The 24656-nt window shown below is 37.5% G+C and overlaps 2 protein-coding genes across 2 annotated transcripts; one reads left to right on the plus strand and one right to left on the minus strand.

Annotated features, from left to right (window-relative positions):
- The first annotated feature begins 302 nt into the window (after nucleotides 1-302).
- On the plus strand, nucleotides 303-2649 carry LOC123698717. Its single transcript, XM_045645469.1, has 3 exons — nucleotides 303-438; nucleotides 908-1113; nucleotides 1852-2649. The coding sequence occupies exons 2-3, from the start codon at nucleotides 908-910 to the stop codon at nucleotides 2327-2329; spliced, it is 684 nt and encodes a 227-aa protein (XP_045501425.1). The 5' UTR covers nucleotides 303-438; the 3' UTR covers nucleotides 2330-2649.
- On the minus strand, nucleotides 2640-24295 carry LOC123698692 (protein fem-1 homolog CG6966). Its single transcript, XM_045645440.1, has 11 exons — nucleotides 24284-24295; nucleotides 23756-23893; nucleotides 16561-16720; nucleotides 14574-14774; nucleotides 14002-14220; nucleotides 13719-13911; nucleotides 8145-8311; nucleotides 7655-7873; nucleotides 6977-7242; nucleotides 5796-6005; nucleotides 2640-4714 (listed from the first exon to the last, which is right to left on the minus strand). Exons 1-11 carry the CDS (start codon nucleotides 24293-24295, stop codon nucleotides 4466-4468), a joined length of 2034 nt encoding a protein of 677 aa, XP_045501396.1. The 3' UTR covers nucleotides 2640-4465.
- Nucleotides 24296-24656: the final 361 nt, after the last annotated feature.

Genomic DNA, 24656 nt, shown 5'->3' on the forward strand with positions numbered 1-24656 from the left:
TGTCTTTAAATTAAGGATATTTTCCCGTGCAGATAAGATGCGCACTAATAAACGCAACCACTGCGGCCAGCCAGACAGCCCGGACTATAACGGATAACCGAAATAGCAAGAGGAACAGCATATCAAAGAACCAACTAGGTAGGTATACTTAAATTCTCTCTTTTCAACGTTGGTACCTCCTATACCATAAGTACCTAATTAAGGCGAAACTTCAAAAAGTGGCAACACCATCACGTAATTCCTTGAAGTGATTGTTTACATTAGTTAATCTGTTGTTGTATTAAGTTTAGTAAGTATGTTGATTGGCGATCGCCTTCACTCTTGTTACACATTTGTCGACATTAGACGATCACGGACGATTTCGTTAAATAATTTAATTTTACAGTCCTACCTATACTAGGTGAATAAAAAAAAAGTGTTTGTGAAACCTAAGCGAAGGTGAGCGAGTTGATTATTTTATTGGATAACTAATAATAATACTCTCGCACATAGCTTTAACTTTTAAGGGATATCCCCATACAAAATGATCGCAAAATTTTTCTCTTTCTTTTTTTTACAAAAAAAAATAGGTAACTAACTACCTAGATACAATTAGCAATTTTTAAAACCACATTAATACCTACTGTCTTCATTTATACTAGCTTCAGGACTTACGTGTACATAATATGTATATTATTATAAAAAAGAACAATAATAATTATATTCTTGTCCTTACAAACATTGTAGGTAGGTAGGTATCGTTAATATCCTTAATATCTTTCTTGTTAAATTAAATTGGGTCTGCACTCTGCATAGATGGTCTCAACTTTCGATTCAGATTTCAGAGAAGAAATAAAAATTTATATCTCATAAAAAACACTTAGGTAACTACTTCATCTAGCTAGTTTTGAACTTATTGTATTTACAGATGAAAAAATTCGAATTCGTATCAAAAAGTGATGTTTCATCGTTCAATGGAAAAGTATTCTACGAAATTTATAAACATGCGCAATTCTTGAAAGAAAACGATAATGTAAAAACTATATTGAACAAGAGCTACCAGCTGCGCCAAATGCTAAAGGACGTAGCTCCAGGCGAAAAAGTAATGGTCAAAAATATGTGGCTCACCAAAGAGTAAGTTATAGCGTTTAAATTACTTTTCAATGATTTCTTTTGCCATATAGATAATTAGATATTATAATTATTATGTACCTAGTAAGTGTTTTTGTCTTTCTTTGCCTTCGCAACGGACAGAGCGATTTTGTTATGATTTTATTTTGTGTCGAGATCGGAAGCTAGAGCCGACTGATCTAAAACAAATGGTATTGTATGCGTAGTTAAAATGTGTTATACAATGATATTATTTACAAGAGTGTTACTTCTGTGATAAAACTAATAATGCTAGTGTCTAGTCATTATAAAAATAGCATACATTCGCCCCCGAATATAATTATGTAGGTATAGTTAATACCTACATAATTATATAAATATAAACTAGCGAGTTATCAAGCATTGTGATTGTGTTAAAGACGCTGACTTGAGACGTCACTCGTCAGCGCTTTTATTTCGTAAACATTGTTTGAGACAATGTATAATTATTTTGTTTGTACCAGTTCGTAAAAGCATTTATGCGGTTCTATTAACTCCTAGAATCTGCGCGCGGCTTCACCCGCGTTTTCAAAGAAAAATCCTCATAGTTCCCGTTCCTGTGATATTTCCGGGATAAAAAGTACCTGGCTTATTTCTTCTGGGTCTTCAACTACCTGCATACAAATTTCATTGTAATCGGCTCAGTTGTATTTGCGTGAAAGAGTAACGAACATCCATCATCAAATTTTCGCATTTATAATCTAAGTAGGATTTTTTTTTCAGATTACCATTATTAGTGAAAAAGAGTGGCCCCAACATTTGTATAGGATGCCAAGATTTCACCACGAATCGCGTGACCGGGCTGGCCGCAGCCTACGCGTTCGACCAGCGCCATCGGTTCCCGGAGTTGCTGGTCAGCGAAGCGCTCATGCTGGGCCTACAGTGGAACAGTAAATGTGTGAAAACCGCCAGGCTGTATCTCTCGGCCGTCAGCGGCACCGAGCATTTCTACGATCAATTTTATTTTTGGCCTTTTCTGTGCGCTTTAAAGAAACTCGAAATTAAAAAAATTACGCTACAGATCGTGGTAAAAATTGCCAAAGTGAAAAATAACAGCGGCGTGCCGATGGGCCGCGATATGATGGAACATCTGCAGACTGCCAAATGCTTATGGACGCAGTTCAAAGTTAACGAAACGAATTTTACGACTATGCTCCGTTTTCTACCAACGGAATTGAAGCTTACACTAAAATTAAAATAAGTTTAACTGTAAACGTTAACTGAGTATTCATTTGTTACTTATATTGTAAAAGATCTTTACAATCTTGTGGCCTACGTATTCGTGAATGAAACAGTATTCAAATGTATGGCATTAGCCTATTGTAACATTTAATATTTTTGTTTTTATTGATCTGTACTGCGACAGAAATTATATTATTGTTTATTAATCTATATATCTACCTTATAATTGCAAGGTTTTTTTTCCGTGTTTAATCTTTTATGTGTTTCTTACTTGTATGTAAAGATAATATTGAAAATGTATTTGAGAATGAAAATAAAAATAACAATACTATTTTTAAAGCATTTTATTAATTTCAAAATAATCTAGTACACATAATCACGCAGATACTATGCAATATGCTACGAGAAAATACACACATTTACTATCAAACAGCTGCCAAAATAAATCTAGTTCCATTTATATCAATTCAGTTCAAGTAGATTCACTTTTATCATATAACATACCATTTAATTTTATCGATAAATTTCTAATAAACTACCTACTTACATCACTATTTTTACATAATGTTTCAACTATTACACCGTTCAATTCTTAATGTGTCCAAATTTTATCTATTATTTGAATGTACAATTTGTTACAATAGAAATGCTAATAAAATGTATTTATACAAGTGCTTTCGAACGCATAAATATGAACTTTCCACTATCTGTACACTTGCATCGGTGTAATTGTTGAAGCTCACACAAATCTAAACTAAACAATTGTAATCAACTTGATGCGAAAATGTCTAATAATAAAAATATACTACAATATAAAAAGACTAGTATGCCATAATAACGAATCACGCTTTTAAATTATGAGTCGATTGCGTCAGTATTGTAATTATTTTTTGAATGAAGTTATCATCATTGCTCTTTATATTTATCCACAATTGAATTTATGATGAGAAAGCTTAGAAATTTTTAACAACAAAAATTTCTAAAAACAATACAATGACAACCTGCTTAATTATAAAAATAATAAGTCTAAAACACTCGTCTAAATAAGAATCGATAAATGTATACAAAGTAGAGAAACATTATTCATTTCAAATAATATCATTTCCTTGATTCATTTAGATTTTTATTTTGTTACAGTAATCACAGACAATTTTATATATAGAATAAAAAATCATAGATAAGATAAAAATTCACAGACTTATACAAAAACACGTATCCTAAAAACGTGGCGTTGGCAAAGCTGGCACATGTTAAAATGCGAAAAATTAAAAAACAAAAATGTTACAAAAGATTATCTAGGCTATATTATACAAATAGTTCAGGAGCCGGCCGTCAAACTTACTCGTATATCATGCAACTATCAAATAACAATAATATAATGAGCTTCATAAATGATTAGGTAACATATGTACAGACGGACTCCTTATACGTTTATATTTATCGGAATAAAATAAGCGTGTAGCTTTATATATCCCAGTCATTTTTGTAGTCGAGTTTGTGTGTTTGTCAGTATATTCCTAAATTATGAACATTTAATGTCAAAAAAATATATTTTGATCGGAACAATCGTCAGGTCACGGAGTTCAATAATGTTAAGCTATATTAGTTAAAATAATTGAAGAAATAAAAATAATAAAGAAAGACTTATTGTCACATATTTCGAATGGGATACAAAACTCAGATAATCTAGCTAAATTTTGAGTAACTATTGCGTCATTTTTGAGAATGAGGATACCTAATCAGATTGGTCTATTACGTAATATTCTCATCAAAATGGAAATAATGATGAAGTTATCTAGGTAAATCGTTTAATCAGAAATATAGGGAAATAGATGGAATGAGATATTTTTAACGTCAAATCTTGTACGGTAACACAGACTTTAAAAGTGGGGATACCAAGGCAAATTGATTTATCTGTGAGTCAAAGCAAATTTATTGACATCCGTGACATTGATTTATTATTTCTGTTATATAGCTGAGTACGCCATGACACGGGTTACAATAGTCGTAGTAATTCAAAACACAGGTTTTTCTAGTAGTAAATGACGTAGGTTTAAATAATTGAAGGTAGTCCACGACATAGTCCTGAGGGTAGTCGACGACAAACTTCGTACACGTATCTTCCATAGCGGGTAGTCGGATATTTCCTCTATAGCTAATGCGATATGACAGTCGCGTGCAAGCACTGCGGCACCACGTGTCTGTAGGGCAGCTTGTAGTTCTTCACGGTCCTCGCGGCGAGGCACTTGAGGGTCGTGTACTTGAGCGGGTTGACTATCGCGGCGAGGCTCTGGCCGCTCGCCTTGAGGATCTCTTCGGGGGTTTCGCCCTCGTAGTTCACCGTGTCTATGTGCGCGCCGTGCGCTAGCAACTGTCGTACCACTTCTGAGGGGCACGGGTTCAGCTGGAATTGGAAAAATTAATTTATGAGACAAACAAAGTAATGTTAGGGAATAGTGATGATTTTAAACTTCAGAGTCCATTTTAACAATATATAAACAAATATTTTTTTTGTGTTTGTGTGGAAGCCGCATCGTATAACGGAATGGCGTGTGAAATGTATCGGAGAAAGTGCAGTAATATATTGCAGTTGGCACTGCAAGCACGTTTTAAATGAATGTATGTAGTACGAAGGAACTGTACTAAACATGAAGTGCAGCGGCTCATGCGTTTGTGTTAGTGTTAGTTCGATGTGTTTGTCGCGACACTGACATAATACTTGTATGTGTGTGTGTTGTGCAATGTATCGTGTCATTGTGTCTGTGTTGTGCAATGTATCGCGCCACTGTGTGTGTGTTGTGCACCGTGTCGCACCACTGTGTGCGTGTGTTGTGCAACGTATCGCGCCACTGTGTGCGTGTGTTGTGCAACGTATCGCGCCACTGTGTGTGTGTGTGTGTGTTGTGCAATGTGTCGCACCATTGTGTCTGTGTTGTGCAACGTGTCGCGCCACTGTGTGCGTGTGTTGTGTAATGTGTCGCGCCACTGTGTGTGTTTGTGTTGTGCAATGTATCGCGCCACTGTGTGCGTGTGTTGTGCAACGTATCGCGCCACTGTGTGTGTGTGTGTGTGTGTTGTGCAATGTGTCGCGCTATTGTGTCTGTGTTATGCAACGTGTCACGCCACTGTGTGTGTGTGTGTTGTGCACCGTGTCGCGCGGGCTGGGCTGTGTGTGTGTTGTGCAATGTGTCGCGCTATTGTGTCTGTGTTGTGCAACGTGTCACGCCACTGTGTGTGTGTGTGTGTGTTGTGCACCGTGTCGCGCGGGCTGAGCTGTGTGTGTGTGTGTGTGTTATGCAATGTGTCGCGCTATGGTGTCTGTGTTGTGCAACGTGTCACGCCACTGTGTGCGTGTGTGTTGTGCACCGTGTCGCGCGGGCTGGGCTGTGTGTGTGTATGTGTGTGTGTTGTGCAATGTGTCGCGCTATTGTGTCTGTGTTGTGTGCAACGTGTCGCGCGGGCTGTGTGCGTGTGTGCGGGCGCACCTTGCACACGAGGTGCAGCGGCGTGTTGCCGTCCGCGTCGCGCGCGTCGGGCGGCGCGCCGAGGCGCAGCATGAGCGCGACGAGCGCGGGCGAGCAGGCGCCGGCCGCAGCCCCGCCCACAGCCCCGCCCTCCGCCCACGGCCCGGCGCCCGCGCGCCGCGACGCCTCCGCCGAGCACACCACGTGCAGCGCCGACCGCCCCTGCCGCACCTAACAGACAACAAATACAATGAGCATTGTATGTGTACACATGTAACACATTAATCTAGCAACAAGTGATAACTGCGTTAAAAACAACCGACTTCAAACTTGCACTTGCAAAATTTACAAATACCTACAGACAAAAATGCTCATAAAATAAAAACTACTGGGCCTATCCGAATAAAATTTTTATGGGACCAATTCGACACCATCCCGCATCGAACAAACAAAGAATCACGTAAATCGGTTCAGAAACCTCGGAGTAATCGGTGTACATACATAAAAAAAAAAAAAAATATACCGGCCGAATTGATAACCTCCTCCTTTTTTTTGAAGTCGGTTAAAAACGACGTGTGGCACTCGGGGACTGCCGCGGTAAAGCTATTGCATAGTATAAATATTAATAAATAAATAAATATTTCGGGACAATTTTCACACACGGCACGATCTGATCCCATACTAAGCTTTTCGCTTGTGTTATGGAAACCAAATGGCTGATAAGCATACATATATAAATTTAAATAAATACTTATATAGATAATTAACACCCAGACACGAAGCAAACATCTATGTTCATCACACAAATATTTGCCCCCGGTGGGAATCGAACCCACGACCTCTGGCTTGAAAGGCAGCACCACTACCAACCAAGCCAACCGGTCAGTCAAGTATACCTGCAAGCCACTCCTCCGAGCCCGTCGGAGTGGGGAGCGTGAGGTTTTTTCGTTACAGAATTTCTCGAAACGGTCCCCGCGCTCAAGGCCCGCGATAAAAGCTATGCAATAGCTTAAAAATACAAAAATAATAGATTTTTTTTGTAAACTTGAACATTTTAGTACAAAGATAGTTTTATACACATTTATCTGGAAAAATATGATATCCATTTTACTTATTAATGTTAATTTTATATGTCAAACAAACCCCATGTATTACCACAAAATAAATAAATTTCCATAACAAAAAAATAAACAATTACGTACCTTAATATCGAGCTTGACCAGCGAATACACCGCCCTGTGCACATCGCGCACAACCTGCGGCTCGCACTCCGGCTCGTCCAACAGACGCGCTAACAACGCCGCCAAGTGCAGTGCTATAACTACAACACGCTGTAACGTGTTGAGCGTTGTATCTCTATCTGTTCCTGTGCCAGTATTCACTGCGGTCACCCCGCGTTCCACTTCTGATAGCGCCTTCCGGAATACCGGCTCGATATCTTCGAACGTTACTGGGGGCACGATGCGACCTGAAATATGTAATGTTTGTAATTTTGGTCATGGCCAGTTATTACGCTCATGGAATAGGAGGAATAGAGGTAAATAATGTATTTTTGTGTAGGACATAAAGACAGGCACAAAATCTGGCTCGTAGAGATTCGTTTTGTATGTAAATGGGAGACGTATAGACAGGCACATAATCGATTTTTTTTCTTCTTTTAAGCAATTGCATAGCTTCTATCGCGGACCTTGAGCGCGGGGACCGAATCGAGAAATTCCGTAACGAAAAAACCTCACGCTCCTTACTCCGACGGGCGGAGGTGTGGCTTGAAGGCATAGCATTATTTTACCGCGGCAGTCCCCGAGTGCCACACGTCGTTTTTTTTTGTACAAGACTTGTAGTACAGCATGTCGGCGCGGGCGGTGCATCACGCCGCATACCTCTGAGCGGCGGGCGCGCGCGCTCCGCCAGCATGTAGGAGAACAGCTCGGCGAAGCTGTAGAGGCTGGACTGCGTGAGCGGCGACAGCGCGGGCAGCACGGCGCGCTGCATGTCGAGCGCGTGGTGCCACAGCTGCCGGCAGCGCGCGAACCGCCCCGCGTCCGCGTACACGGCGCCGCGGTAGCGCACGTAGTACGACGTGTCCGGGTGCGCTTGACCTGCAACGCACACAGATATTACGTAAACGTTAAATAAATAGAATAAAATCGATCGCTTGCGTTTCGAACCCGTGTGGGTGTTTTTTTAAAACTAATTCCATTTTTATAGATAACGGAATAATTAATAATTAGCTAATATAAAAGCACGACTCACTCTGCCAAAATTACAATCTATCCAACTTCGCACGCTCAATTATACTGAAATTAAACCAAAATCAATTCCTTACAATACAAAAACGTAATAGCCCCTTCTATTGCCTCGATTACTCACCTAAAATCCTCTCCCTAATAACGAGCGCCTGCATCCTCATAGCATCCGGGTCGGCCAGTAATTCCTCCAACTGCTGTGCGTTGCTGGGCTCCACCGCGTAGTCGTACGCCTCTATGCGCGGGATGTCCTTCGGTTTGGGGATCGGGTCGCTACCGTCCGTTGGAAATCTGGAATGTGCGGATTGTTTGGTGAGATTGACGTTTGAGAAATGTTTAATACATAAAAAAGTGCGTGTGTGCCGAGCACACGTGTCAGAAGTGAAACTCCTTTGACAAGATTTAAAGATACCAAAATCGTCGCCTTACTCCATATACCGCCACGGCATGATGAACTTGAAATTTTCAACACTCAATGCGCCCAAAGAAGTTACAATTCAATAATTTTGTAACTATTTAACCCATTGAGCCCCGAGCGGCCCGATCGGGCCACGACACAATAGATTTTAATCTATTGTGTCTGTGTATCCGGGGCCTGAGTTATTAATAACTTATGGTCTTGAGTGTAATTGATAAATGGGTATTATTATTTTTTTTTAAGCTATTGCATAGTTTCTATCGCGGGCCTTGAGCGCGGGGACTGAATCGAGAAATTCCGTAACGAAAAAACCTTACGCTCCCCACTCCGACGGGCGGAGGTGTGGATTGAAGGTATAGTATGCAATAGCTTTACCGCGGCAGTCCCCGAGTGCCACACGTCTTTTTTTTTTTTTTTGTTATCCCCGCCAGCAATAATCTATAGACAATAATCTATAGACAGCAATAATCTATATATCAATAGACAATCTGTCACTGTCATAACCACGGAAACATACTCTCGTGAAGAAAAAATCGTTACTACGGAAAATATTCTAGTTCATGTCGATAAAAAGTGTAAAAAGTGGAAAATATACCCTGAAGTTCACGTGTGATCGTTATCCAGTGAAAGTGTTGTGTTTTTCGCAAAAAGAACTAGTGCTGAATCCTTATAGTGACACTTGAAACTTTTTGCAAACTACAGACTACCCTCATCATTACTCATTACACCTTACTTTCTACTGTCAAGTGTCAAGTGAAGATGACATGACATGACATTGACATGACCATAGACTATATTATCTGAGTTGCCACTAACTAAATAAATAATAATAGAATATAAATATTATTACATTCTAACTCTAAATTAATAATAAAAAAAAAAAAAAAAAAAAAAAAAAATAAATAAATAAAAAAAAAAATATATATATATACACCGTTGCATACGCCTACTTGTGGGAATGGGCGTCACACTACAAGTGACCTTAATGTTTCGACCCGACCCGTGGGAACAAAAATGAGCGAAACCGTAAAACCAACTGACAATAGCTTACCCGATAGGTCAGATAAAAATAACCCTAAAATATTAACACAGCAACTTTTCCACAAGGGAATATTCATAAATAGGCCAAGATCCAACTCCTTTAGCGGAACATCTAACCCGGAAGTGAATCGAACAAACCTAATAAGCACTGCTAGAGAAACAAGTAACAACAACAATGCACATCACACTACACAAGACCAAGAATGGACACAAACCAATAGTTCTAAAAGGCAAAGATCTAGCCCAGAGCCAACTCAGCGCAGTCACAAACAATGTAAACTAAACTACTGGCTGGCAGCGCCAGGAATACCAGTGTCTAACAGTTTTAATGAACTAGACACTGAGGAACCTACACTGACGACTGAAATATCGCCTACGCTCAAACCATCAAGACCTCCTCCGATGTTCATTGACAAAGTTAGTAACATCCAACCCTTACTTCAACTGCTTGAAGAAGTCGCGCAAGGAGACTATGAAGTCAAAGTCCTACGTAACGAAAGAGTAAAGATACAACCTAAATCAGCCGAGTCATACTCTACCATCTACAAAGAGCTTCGGAAGAAAAATACAGAATTCTATACTCACCAACCAAAAGTAGAAAGAAGTTTTAGAGTTATTCTTAAACACCTCCACCCATCTACTGACAAAGAAAGCATCAAAACAGCCCTTGAAGAATTGAATCATAAAGTTCGAAATATCTGGAATATCAAAAACAGAATATCAAAGCAAGCTCTTCCAATGTGGAGCATCGATCTGGAGCCTAATGTAAACAATAAGGACGTATATAAAATTAGATCCTTACTCCATTGCCGCATAGTCATCGAAGCACCAAGACCAAAAAGAGAAATTCCACAATGTTCTAACTGCCAGGAATATGGCCACACTCAAAAATTCTGTCACAGGCAACCTAGATGCGTAAAATGCGCTGAACCACATCATACCTCTCAGTGTCCTCGAAAAGAAAGATCAATCGATGTTAAATGTATACTGTGTAGTGGGAACCACCCCGCCAATTATAAAGGCTGCATAGTGTATCAAGAATTGCAAAAAATTAAATTTCCTGTACCACACCCTATAAGGAAACGAATGATGGACATAAGAACGAGTCAACCCGATGTAAAATTACATAGTTCTAACAGCAAAAGAACTTACGCTTCTGTCACAAAAGGTGCGCAACAACCTAACATTGAAAATAATAATGAATCAACCATAAACAACAAAGTTGGAACTAACGGCGATCCAAACGGTATTCGGGATCTATTAACAACTCTTATGAACCAAATGCTCATTATGACAAAAACGTTAACCGAAGTCATTGCCAATATCCAAACACATTCACTGCACTAATTATAGGCGTATGGAACGCGAACGGCTTGTCACACCACTCAGAAGAGTTGAAAATATTTCTCAAAATGAACCACATAGATATAATGCTTATCTCCGAAACTCACTTCACATCAAAGAGCTACCTAACAATAACAGGTTATACGATATATCGCACAGACCACCCAGACAACAAGGCCCATGGTGGTTCAGCTGTTCTTATCAAATCGAAGTTAAAACACTACTTTCTGGGCTCTTACTCAAAGAATTATATTCAAGCAACAAGTGTAGTAATAAGTGACTGGGTCAGCGATATTACGGTTTCAGCACTATATTTACCACCAAGATACACTGTAAAAGAAGCAGAATTTAACGACTACTTTCAAACGCTTGGTCACCGTTTCATTGCGGGCGGTGATTATAATGCAAAGCACACTTTTTGGGGCTCCCGGTTGATATTACCTAGAGGGCGAGAGCTTCTCAGATGCATTCAAGCCAAGAATCTCGAAGTTGTGTCTACTGGACAACCCACCTATTGGCCATCTGACAAAAATAAAATTCCGGATCTTATAGACTTCTGCATCACCAAAGGAATCCCCAAGAACAACATCACCTGTCAAGGTTCCCTAGATCTGTCCTCCGATCATTCCCCAATTCTAGTAAACGTTCAAACTGTCGCAGAAGCACAAATAGAAAAATGTACACTACACAATAAAAACACCAACTGGCCACTTTTTAGGGAACTTGTTGATAAAGCATTCACTAATCAAATCTGTTTAAAATCAGCGGATGACATAACAAAAGCAGTGGAGTTTTTCAATAGTAGTGTACAAGATGCAGCTTGGTCGTCGACCCCGCCATCGAAACCTCCAAGGACAGATAACCTTGTCCCCAGACACGTACTTCATAAGGTCGCCTTAAAAAGAAAGCTACGTAAACAGTGGCAAGAAACCAGAAATCCCAATACTAAAAAGCAGCTTAATCATATCATCAGAGACTTGAAGCATACACTAGATCTAGATCGTAATGTAAAATTCAGCAATTACCTATCGGGACTGGATTCCACCGCTTCCTCAGACTACTCCTTGTGGAAGGCCACCAGAAAACTAAAACGACCCGTCAGAATATCACCCCCCATTAGAAAAACAGATGGAACTTGGGCCCGAACAGACCAAGAGAAGGCTAAGTGCTTCTCGAATCATCTTACGAACGTTTTCTCTCCTCACCCATATGAAGGCCCATTAGATCACCTGGAAGTTGTCAACAACCTTCTGGGCACAGATATGGATACGGAAAACCCCCCGCCCAAATTCTCAAAAAAGGAGATAAGCAATACTATAAAGTGCTCTAACCCAAAAAAATCACCTGGTTACGATCTTATCACCAATCGTTTATTAAAAGAGCTGCCTGAATCGGGAATGATCTACCTAACGTCTCTTTTCAATGCCATAACGAGGCTACGATTCTTCCCTGATCAATGGAAGGTTGGGATGATTATTATGTTGCTTAAGCCAAACAAAAAACCTGAAGAGGCGAAGTCATATAGGCCCATAAGCCTACTACCGATCGTTTCTAAAATATATGAGTCACTTCTACTGACACGCCTGCTACCGATACTCGCGGAAAATAAATTAATACCAGATCACCAGTTCGGGTTCCGCAGCAAACATGCCACTGTTGATCAGGTACATAGGCTCACGAAAAAAATTATGGAGTCCTTGGAAACAAAAACATACTGCTCTGGTGCTTTCTTGGACATATCCCAGGCATTTGACCGTGTATGGCACGATGGCCTACTCTATAAAGCTAAATACTCACTACCAAGTTACCTGTATGAACTTATAAAATCATTCCTGGAAAGAAGACACTTCATTGTCCGGGAAGGAGAAGCGTTGTCCGAGCTGTGTCCTATAAAGGCGGGAGTCCCTCAGGGCAGCGTGTTGGGACCTGTACTATACCTGCTCTTTACTGCCGATATACCGACACCCACAACAGTCATCACAGGTACATTTGCCGACGATACCGCTATCTTAGCAACGCATAGTGACCCAGTAATAGCCTCAGAGATACTTCAAAAGGCACTTAATGAAATCTCCCAATGGCTCAAGAAATGGCGTATGAAGGCAAATGAAACAAAATCTGTAAACGTCACGTTCACTTTGAGAAGAGGCTTATGTCCCGCAGTAAAATTAAATGGCATTGAAATTCCTCAAGCTGACCATGTGAAATACCTCGGAATTCACCTTGACAAGAGATTAACCTGGCAAAAACACATCTTCACTAAAAGAAAACAACTTGGGCTACAGGCTAGAAAACTGCACTGGCTCATCGGTGAAAAGTCCCAACTGTCCCTTGAGAACAAAATATTAGTATATAAGGCTATCCTAAAACCCATATGGACATACGGGATCCAACTTTGGGGAACCGCGGCCAATTCCAATATTGAGATATTACAAAGATTTCAAAACAAGATGCTAAGAATAATGACAAACTCTCCGTGGTACATACCCAACGAGCTCCTCCACCATGACCTAAAAATCCCTACTGTGAAACAAGAGATCCAACGATACGCAAAGTCATATAAAGACCGCTTAGCGCACCACCCTAATATTCTCGCCCAGACCCTTATGGGCGAAGATCATCAAGCACGACGACTGAAACGAAAAATACCTCAAGATTTAGTCCGCACACAGTGACCACACTGTTATAATGAGGATGTGACAAAGGTCACATACCGTGCATGCCAATAATGATATGTCCAACATGCCGCTTATTGTCCCAAGCATGATGGAGACAGATCGCAGCAAAAAAAGATTTAAAAAAAAAAAAAAAAAAATCCCCGCCAGCAGCTCGGCGTGCGGCAGTCCGTCTGCACGTGCAGTGCTGCGAGCTTCCCAACAAGGTGCCCCAACGTACCTGTCGTCCATAGCGCGCTTCCACAGCGCCAGCGCGCCCACCATGTCGCGCCGCTTGTCCACGTACGTGGCGCCCAGCAGCTCGAGCGCGTCGATGCGCTGCTGCCGCGTCACCAGACCCGTCTCGCCGTTGATCAGGTGCTCTACGATGTGCGTGTGTCCGGTTACTGATGCGGCTAAGAGGGGAGTCATGCCTGAAACAGATTGTTGTAATATCACAATGAGAAAAGATAATGAAATTAGAGTACAAATTAGTTGGATCGAGGAAGGAGATAAACTCTTACCATACGAATCCACGTCCATAGTGGCCCCGTGTCCCAACAGCATTTTGAGTATGTGTAGCGAGCCGCTCTCCGCGCAATCGTGCAATGCCGTATTTCCCTTTACACTCTTTCTGTTAACATCTGCGTTTAGTGACAGCAGGTATTTTGCGATCCTAATGTGGCCCTTGTAGCATGCGATCATGAGGCACGTGTGCCCGTGCCGATTCGCTATTTCTATGTCTGGAAATTGATACGGGAAACTTTGAATTATTAATTTTTTTATGAAATTTTTTGGAAGCATGAATTACGAGAACTTTTTTTTAATGATAGGTACTGGAATATTTACGTGGGTTATTGATTATTTCGTTGCTTGTTTCAAGCAATTAATAATATATACATAAAAGAAAATGAGGAAAAGATAATGGCTGGAATATGATAATTAATAGTCGAAAAAGATTTAATAATTGTCAATAAAATTGAATTATGTATCTTGTTCATTCAATATAAATTGTAACGAATGTTTAAATTTTAAAGTGTAGGTATTCATCAGATCTAATACACCAGCCCACAAAGCAATCATCCATTCCACTCACCGGCCCCATTCTCGACTAGGAACTTGACAATATCGTAATGCCCGTCAAAGCAGGCGGCCCGCAGCGGCGTGCTGTGCGTGCGCGTCGTCGAGTTGACGTTCGCGCCCGCGCGGACTAGCAACCGCACGAGGGGTAAGTGGCCCGCCGCCGCCGCGCACCACAGCGGCGGCGCACCTTCGATCGTTTCTCCGTCGAATGTTACTGGAATTATGAGGGATACATAATATGATTGATACAAGGCAAAATAAATTAGGAAGAATACGATAGAGGCAAAATATAGAAAATAATATGTGGGCATTATCGGCTATGTATAATCTATAAAATAGTAAAAACATAAATATGATATTATTAAATTAATTATCAATTATGATCAAGCTAATTTTGATTGAATAAATAATTGTTGATACTTGATACCAAGTACCAACAAGATTTTATAAAAAAAATTATCCATAAAATTCGATCAATTAAATTATCCAGGTTTCTACATTCTTAACTATTTCTTGATGTTCTTATAACACAATGCATAAACCACGCGGCTGTGATTCTAGGGACCTTATTACTAATATCGACTGGATATATCTAGAGCTTACGAAAATCTTTATTTTCTCGTGAGAATATGTAACTTTACCAGTGCAGATTTCTAAAATAAGTTCAACAGATTGATATTATAAACCAGTTCATTATGCAACCAGTTAATAAGGAAAAGATACAAACCGTTCGATGCAAATGTCACATAATATTTTGCAAGTGTAAAAATATTGTTTGTTTTTTTTCTCTTTAGGTATGTAAAACGTTAAAGATATGTTGAAATATTTTAAGAACTATTTGTTGAGCTTAGTTGTCTTAGATGCAAATTTTGTTATCCAACCTGATAAAGCTAAAATCTCAAATTTTTCGCTATGTTTTCTTTCAAAGTCATGTACAAGTAAAGTCATGTTTAAATTCATAGTAAAGATAATTTACTATGAATTTAAACATGACTTTATTCGAGTACACTAAACACTTCATAGTAAAATCCTTTCCATGATAAGATACTTCAACAGATTGTTTTATCTCACGCAAATATTACCTACGTGTTGTTGTTGTTTTATTTGTTTATGAATAGTCAACTACCGGTTCAGAAAGTTGTAACGAGAACTGACAATGAACATCAACACCTTCACATAAAATATCCGCCTATTTACAATGAGTTATGAGTTAAATAAGTAATTATTGTGTTACTTATCATATATCAAAATTATAAATTTTAAGTCTGAATTGTATTCTTAATTGTTCTGGAATACTGTACATAAGAATAATACAGTTCAACATTTGGCGGATCAACTAGACCAACATTATTATCAGCTACATATATGAAAATATTACTTAAAATTATCACACGTAACCAATATCAATTTTATAACAGAATGCAGTAATACGTGTATTAAAACCGCAAGTTTTGCAAGTATGTAATTTTCTCTAAGGTGCTATGGAACCCGGCCAAACTCTCGACGGAATAAGAAAGCCAGTACGGTTATACGGACACAATGAAGTGACCTTACCGCTATATTGTTCTATTGCCAACATAAACTACAATCAGTATTGTTATCTGTTTGAGCTTATCTGTTTATCACCTTCATATATCTCGCCCATGTTTATTGTTCTGTCGATACGAATAACGGTTATATTTAACTCAGCTAGTCTATAGCATGAAAGCAAGATTAATAACATTATAATCCTATTATTTTACTTATGAAAGTTGGTACAGATATAGGTAGTCTGGATTAGCACACAGGCTACGACATTTTTACCCCGGGTACGAGACAGTAGCGACTAAAATTTATAAATCTAGAATGAATACTCTGCGCTGATCTAGCCTTTGGGTTTGACATTTTAAATTGAAGACTAAAGTTATCTACTTTTGCTCTGCTAACCATTTTTATTTAAATTTATAACTACCATATTAACTACTAGGTAGTAGGTACTAGAGGTATAGTTGCTTTCTCACCTGAACCGGGCTGTTCAATATCTGCCTTGCACCTCTCGATGAGGTACTCCGCGACGTCATAGTGGCCATTGCGACACGCTATTACGAGGGGCGTGGCGCCCCCCACTTTGGCACCCACCAACATGTTCAGCTCCTCTGAGCGCCAACTGTGTAGGTACACCTGGAAGAAGAATTGTTTGTGTTAAAACTCAACTCAACTCAAACATTTATTTATTCAATTTGACTTCTTCTAGAAGCACTTTTGAAACATGGAGTTTTACCAATTTAAAAATTATGTAGGTATATAAAGATCGATATTTTATATGAACCAATTGAAAGAAAGGAAGAAAAAATTAATAACTGTTCGTTTGTCTCGCTAAAACTAGAGAATGGCTGGACCGTCTTGGTTCATATTGAATTCAGAAACATTCGTGTAAATTTTAAATATATCTAAACAATTTAAAATAACTTTTGAGAAACAAGGCTACGCGCAGACAGAGAGCGTTCTGCGTTCCGCGTTCTGCGTTCGTCAGTTCTGCGTTCTGCGTTCTAGCGCACACAGGAGCACGTTCAAGACATTTGCGTTCTATTTCGCGACTCTCCGCACGTGAAACATGTCTCTAGAAAGCAGAGGCGGCTCGTGACAAAATTTTATGGGTGTTCACTGAAAATACCTACATGGTTTAATTAAAAAATTACTTATAAAGGAAATGCATAGGTACGTCTTTCTTTTTGGTGTGCAATAATATCTATAACTTGACACAATCTATTAACCTTCGTAAAATATGTCTGTTTTTATCGACACGGTCATTGAACTCGCGTATTGACTTTCGGTACGCGGAATCTAATGCTTTACGAATGTCTTGTCGTTCGATAGACGCCAATTGCAGTTCATTTAACAAATGGTACCTACCGAGATTGTGAATGTTTTTTCATCTTGATTGAAAGATGAGCTAAGTCGTCAACGCCCGTTTCAGTCCAAGCACTCTCACCTCCGCCGGCCGCGCCCGCTTCAAATAAAAGACACGGAAAACAAAATATTTTGTTGCTTTCATGTTCATCACAACCACACAACCACGGTGTTTTCACATATTATTCGGATTTAAACACACGCGTATATGTTTTCGTTTTTGTCGTACATTTTTGCGTAACGTCAAGTCCAGGCCGTGGCGGTCCCTTAGCTTTCAATTCAAGCCGAATTTGTAACGTTTTAACACACTTTTTAATGAACGCCACATTATAATTGTCATACTGATAACTACAGGCTATTTCAACAGTCAACACGTATCTTATGATTTTAATAAGTAAATTCCCGAATATACATTCGCGCGCGTGCAAGTTGACTAGAGTGTTTGTTTATATAGTTTGAGTGGCAACCTCGCGCGCAATCGCTGTCTTGTGGCGCGCGGTAAAAACGAACCGGCAACGTTTGCGGGAGCGGCGCTCCGAATTTTGCTATTTTTTCATAGAAAATCTTCTGTTTCACGCGCAGGACTCTGACAAAACTATCTCTTTCACTCCTATTGGATTTCGTATTAGAAAATGTACTAAATATTTTTTAATTGGAGCGCAATCGTCAGCGCTCCGCTACGCGCGTTATATTATAGTATTATAACTACAGGTGTATGGAATGATGGAATGATGGATATATTCATTGGTATTGCCAGTAGTTTTTTACGATTACGATTGATTTTAAATAGTAATAATTAATATTAATAATGAAATTAAGGAGTATGATTTTATTATAATTATTTATGGGAGTTCACTGCACCAGCGCTCCTTAGGGCGAGCCGCCTCTGCTAGAAAGTTCATCTTCCGAAGATGAAGCCTTGCTTTTGTGGAGTCTAGAGGAGTCAAAAAAAGTAGAAAATGTTGGGTACACCCTATCAACACGACACGAGATGATATGGGAGAATTTAGTATTCTTATCCCTGAGCTGCTTCAAGATAAAGAGAGATTTTATATTTATTTTCGAATGTCAATAAATAGCTTCAATGAGTTACATGACTATGTAAAATCTGAAATAGAAAAACAAGATACCAGTTGGAGAAGACGGACCAGCCATAGCGAGAACGCGAGTTCTTTGTAATTCTGTACAGAGAACGCGAGAACGCAAGCGTTCCGAATGACCGCCGCGGTCTAACTGCGTTCTGTGTGCGCCGGCGCTATAGATCCTTCACATTACAGAGAACGCGGAACGCAGAACGCAGAACGCGGAACGCAGAACGCTCTCTGTCTGCGCGTACCCTAAATAGATGTAACGAAGTTCAACACGTCATCTGGTTTTGTAAAAAATTAAAGATAAGTTTCTCCATGAAGAAGTGTAGTCATGTATTGACTCATGTTTAGGTTTTTACCAAATGATTGACTTCTGACAACAGAAAGTTATAACCTTCTGAATTTAGACTTAATGTCTAGTTCCAAATGATAACTTCTGAGTATTGATTTGAAATCTTATTTCGTAGTAGCACTTAGTCAAAAGTTTTCGGTAAAGACGATTTTAAAGGAGATATCCAAAACAACATAACAGATAAATATAGAGATCGTAAATCCTATATGGTATTTTTATTTCATAAGCTTTATAAATGTAAAGATAAAATCAATTTATTAAAAGAAAATGTGTATTGGACACACACAATCGTAAATCTCGGCTTGACCTAAAAAATCAGGACAATCAAAATCAACGTGGGAAGCAATTCATTTCAATTTCAGTTAATGAAAAAATGGTCTGATTTCGCCTGTTTCAATTCGATTTCCCATTGAAATTAATATCAAGATTTTTATTAATAGAATCCAAGAACTAATTAGTTACAACTCAATTATGTATTAATTCATTCCTATTTAAATACGATTCCAAAGCCATAAAATACATTTATTCATTGTACGAATATACAATATACCTAATAATATAATTGTAACAGTACAATTGACATTGACTTAATTATAAAGTTAAATATAATTTGACATCGTAATTTTAACTATTAGAAAATCTCAATGAAATCAAAAACAACCTAACCTTAATAAATAACATCTAACCAAAACCAAATAAAAAAGAAAACAAAAGATCACAAAACAGCCATATTAAGTACACATAAAGGTTACTAGTCCAATACGTACATAATCAAATATTAGCATTGACACACTTTAACCTGACTCGGCAGAATGGATACCAAAACAAGTCAAATCATTATCTAATAGTAAACAAAATCATCAAAAGAGAAATCGGTGACCGGCCGAGCGCCCGCGCGGGTTTCTCGGCGATCGATGGCGCAACGCCTTGCAACATGCACTAGCTATCAGTTGGACGTGGACGGACCTTCTAACAAAATTCACTTTATCCTAATACTATTATAAACGACAAAGTTTGCAAGAATGTTTGTTAGTTTTTCATTTAAATTTCTTACTGAGATTAGATGGATAGATAGTAGATTCAGCTCAGTCATAAGCTTTTATGAAGAATAGGGAGGCGCTTGACCCTTGAAATGGAGCGTGCTTCCCTAAAAGGTACCTGTTCACTCTCGATATCCCCCATATATTGTAAATCTACATTTTACCTAGTTACCTTGCGATGATTCATATTAATGAATCAGACGTGCTTATGTCGTTAAACACTGCAATCTGTAAGCTTCGCTTTTAAAGTATTCATTGTTTAAATTTATAACACGTCATCTTGAATCTAAAAATAGCTCTTTAATTTATTGTCTTTTTATGCACTAAATTCTTATTACCAACCATAATAATAACACCAACAGAAGTTAAAATATAAAAAAAAAACAAACTCTATATTGGAGTTAAAATTGTATTCTAATTATTTATGCATTAAAATTTAGTTAAAAATGAAACTGCAGCTTACCAAATACGACGGTGAACAACCTGACAGACGATAAAAAATTGAATGCAAATATTATTTCACAAGAACCGCTTCCTATGCGTAAAAATACCGTACTTCTTGATGAAGCCTTGATTATGATTAATAGAAATTATATAGTTGAATAAAATACATAATAGAATAATATACTGAGGTAGCGTATGTAAAAGGGAACAACTGCAATGATATATTACTGAACTAGCTTTCCGTCCACAGCTTTGCCTAAAAGTTAATAAATTAAATACTAAAACCTTCCTCTTGTCATCCTAGATCTATAAAAAAAAACGCATCAAAATCCCTTGTGTAGTTTTAAATCGCATACATAGGGACAGAGAAAGCAACTTTGTTTAATAACACACTGATTAACACTAATTAGAATATAGTAACTAAACACCACACATACTTCTGAACAAAATAAAACGTCAATACACACCAGAATAACACCCGATGTCTCAAATAATGTTAAATTCCTCCAAATTCACAGATAGGACTGAACAATGTCGCGGGAACATTGAAATAAATAAACTCAGGAGCGTGCTATTTCAAAACACTTATTGTCTTTCATTAGATTATTGGATTCATTGTCTGCAATCGTGTCTCGGGTTCAAAATCACGAATTTACATCACTGAGTAGTGAGTACATGCGTTAGTCACAATATATTATTTTAGCTAATTTACCTTAGAATAGCCTTACCTAGCATAGTACAGTTTTATATTATCTGTGGCCTTACTGAAAGCTGCATTGCTCAATATAATTTATTTATTAACATAAAATAAATAAATATAGGCCGCCATATAACTTTTAATTGATCTCTATCAGGCAACACCTTACGCCAAATAGTAAAAGTTGCTTAACTTATTTGTATTATATATTATTTTTTTATTTAACTATGATAAAAGCATCGACCGTGGCCTTCGTAAAGTGCGTAATTTTTGCATAATAAACGCAAAAATTATCATAAATTCAATGTTAGTATCACATTTTTTTATGCAAATAAACAGAAACGCTACAACAGCAAAGGAACTTTTTACCCGTTTGATAAACTAAAAATGGTGTCAATGTTGAGTACATTAATATAATTACCGTGAGAATGTAAAGCATATAATATGTAAATTAATTCAAGATATTAAAAGGGAATCGTGGATTAAGAATAGAATTATAATATGTAACGCACAAAATTTTTAAATTCGGTGTTTACAGTTAGGTTAGTATGCCTATAACGAAAATTGTAATAAGAAATGCATTTTATTTTAGTATGCAAAGTTGAATGCCCGATATTTATGAATGAAAAGTGATAATAATATGTACAGACTGTACTACTTATATATGTATTAGAAACTAAGTCATTTAGTACTATGTAAGTCCTAATACATAAATTGAAAATGTTTCTCATCAGAATTTACCAATTAAAACCATTAATTTACAAAATATTGCAATGCAAAAACATCTTAGATAGTAATAATACGTAACAGTTATTGCGGAAAGTATTTCATTGACCTCAGCTTGTGACGTAATTGTAATGTACCCACTGTGCGCTGCTGTATACCTTCAATTCATCAACATTAATCTGTGTATTTGCGATTATTTTAACAGTAATTAACTAATTAGTATTGTAATTTTATAGCGTATTATACCTAATATAGATTGTACTGTTGTAGTGTTTATATGGCTATCATCTTAGTATAAAAACAATAAAAAAATTTGGTACTGAAATAACAAAAAATCTGATCATTCAATTTTTTTTGTATCGCCATCTTTTACTACACTTTACACATAAGTCAATCTATCAACAATTTACAAAGTAAAATCCTTAAAGTAGCAAGATCTTGTAGACGAACCTACGAAAGTACATACTTATCGAATAGGTATCTACTGCATAAACACGATAAACATAACCCTGCCTTGAACCTAATAGAATAACAATCCAAAAAATAAGCGTAGATCGATAAAATATTGCATATTTTAGAAAAAAAATGTTAATATTAACAGATAAACATCAAATCAAATAAATTTACACAGATTGTGTAAAATAAACAAACACAGATTGTGTAAAATAAACAAAACTACACAGTACACGCACCTTTATTGAAAATGTCTTCAATTTTATTGTTTTATTTATAAACACACGGAAGACATTATTTTATTGCCATTGACAACCACGTAAATATCTGTTAACTTATATGGTGGCGCAAATAATCGTAACTCAAATATCAATAGTATAATATTTCATAGGAAACCATTTTGTTCATTTTATTCTATGAAATATAAGGTATATTATATGCGTGTCATAACGATAGATGTGACTGATTTTTTATGGTTTTAAAATTAATCTATACCTACCGACATATTTTTCAAATAGGTAGGTCAAATAGGTTCAAGTGAATACGACTAATTTTGTAAAATACATATATATTTCGGGGCAGTTCGCTAAAGTGTGACAAAAAGAAAGTTGCAAATATTGCGATTACGATATGGACTCGTTTTTCAGTGGTCAGGTCACAAATTGCTATTTAAGATTAAAATATATTTAACACTAGGTTTCCGCCCGCGGCTTCGCCCGCGCAGTCAAAGAAAAACCCGCATAGTTCCCATTCGCGTGGGATTTCCGGGATTGCGTCATTTTCCTGGGATAAAAAGTAGCCTATGTCCTTTCTCGGGTATCAAAATATTTCCATACCAAATTTCATGAAAATTAGTTCAGTAGTTTAGGCGTGATTGAGTAACAGACATACAGACAGAGTTACTTTCGCATTTATAATATTAGTATGGATAGTATGGATTGATTTACTTATATAACATTTGATTTAAATCTGTAACCTACAGATGTTTTCTGAATTTATTTATATCAGTTACGTCTTGAAATGGGTACATGAAGCTTGATGAGTGAATGTTAGGTACGATTTTACTATTCCATAATATCTAGCTTATGTTTTATAAATGATATTAATATTCGGTTTAGTTTATTACTAAACGCTTTGATCTTTTAATGAAAGACATCTGATAGACATATTTAAATATTTTGCAAACTGATATCATAAACACCTATCACCTACAAACATTTGCGCTACATATACAAAACAATTTACCACACACACAATTTTCAATTTTTTAAAAATATGTATTAAAAAAATAACGAAATAACATTTCAAAAGTCAATGCCAATCTATAACTGTATTTATATAGTAAAGTTTGTGAGTCTGTGACGTTGAAGAGCAATCCCTGCATCTACTTAACTTGGATCTACTGATCAATAGAAAGCCACGTTATCTGTGAAAGTCATAGGCTATTTACTTAGGTTTTATATTTATTACGCTTGTTTTATTACGAGTGGTTATAATAATATATACCCGTTTAATCCTCTTGAGAAGTCGTCTCTGCCGTCGCAAGAGCGTCTTCCCGCAGCGTCGCAGTCTGTCGAACCACTTGCAGCTCAACGGAGCTAGATCTATCATGTTCCAATTATTCGCCATGTTCAACACACTGTCCTATGTCACATAATAATTCAACACTGTTTTAGTATGCACTTTTTACTTTTAAAAGTCCTTTTTAGTAACTGTTTATATTCACTGATCTTTGAGAGTTGGTTTGTAGTTTAGAAAATCACGAATCTTTAAAAGAATACATTGATTAAGTAATTAAATAATTACCTATCAATTGTAACACGTTTGTAATCCCATATACACGGTTAAAGCGAAACGGCCCAGTTCGTAACTTCGTAAGCCCTTCGAAACAATCGTCTGCAAGTACGTCTGTATGAATCACGCCTCAACGATCACATAGGTAATGCCACTGGCTATCACATGACATTCGAACTTCGGTACTAATTATCGTCTATTCATAATCCGTCAACAAGGTATTTATTTGCATAAAATTACACACGTTAACATGTTTCACGCGAGCGCTCACGAAACCATGAACATTTTTTGTCCGACATAGGCAAAGATCGTTTCACAAGATATTGAAAACACTTGTCTCATTTACATAATATTCAATCGGGATACAAAATGACATGTCTTGAATATAAAAGGTTGTAGATAATTATAATTGTTAAAGAGATTTCTAAATAAAAGCCTCATATATTTGTAGATACATTATTTCTTAAAGTATGAAGCAATTCATAAGGTTACGCCTGGGCATTGTTTTTTGAGTGTGGGTTCAGGGTTTTATTGCGCACAAATGAACCGTGTTTAGGTATATAAATAAAAGGATTTATTGCCGAGCTAAGAATAATATTACTGCAAATCTTTT

Source organism: Colias croceus, chromosome 16, assembly GCF_905220415.1.
Source record: "Colias croceus chromosome 16, ilColCroc2.1".
NCBI lineage: Eukaryota > Metazoa > Arthropoda > Insecta > Lepidoptera > Pieridae > Colias > Colias croceus.

What these genes read in the sequence shown, in the direction of transcription:
- LOC123698717 (XM_045645469.1), top strand. Translation starts at nt 908, where the DNA reads ATGAAAAAATTCGAATTCGTATCAAAAAGTGATGTTTCATCGTTCAAT. An exon ending in AATATGTGGCTCACCAAAGA is followed by an intron (nt 1,114 to 1,851) that starts GTAAGTTATAGC and finishes TTTTTTTTTCAG; the next exon opens with ATTACCATTATTAGTGAAAA.
- LOC123698692 (XM_045645440.1), bottom strand. An exon ending in TATTAGGGAGAGGATTTTAG is followed by an intron (nt 7,874 to 8,144) that starts GTGAGTAATCGA and finishes TGTGCGTTGCAG; the next exon opens with GTCAAGCGCACCCGGACACG. An exon ending in CGCTGCACCTCGTGTGCAAG is followed by an intron (nt 4,715 to 5,795) that starts GTGCGCCCGCAC and finishes TTCCAATTCCAG; the next exon opens with CTGAACCCGTGCCCCTCAGA.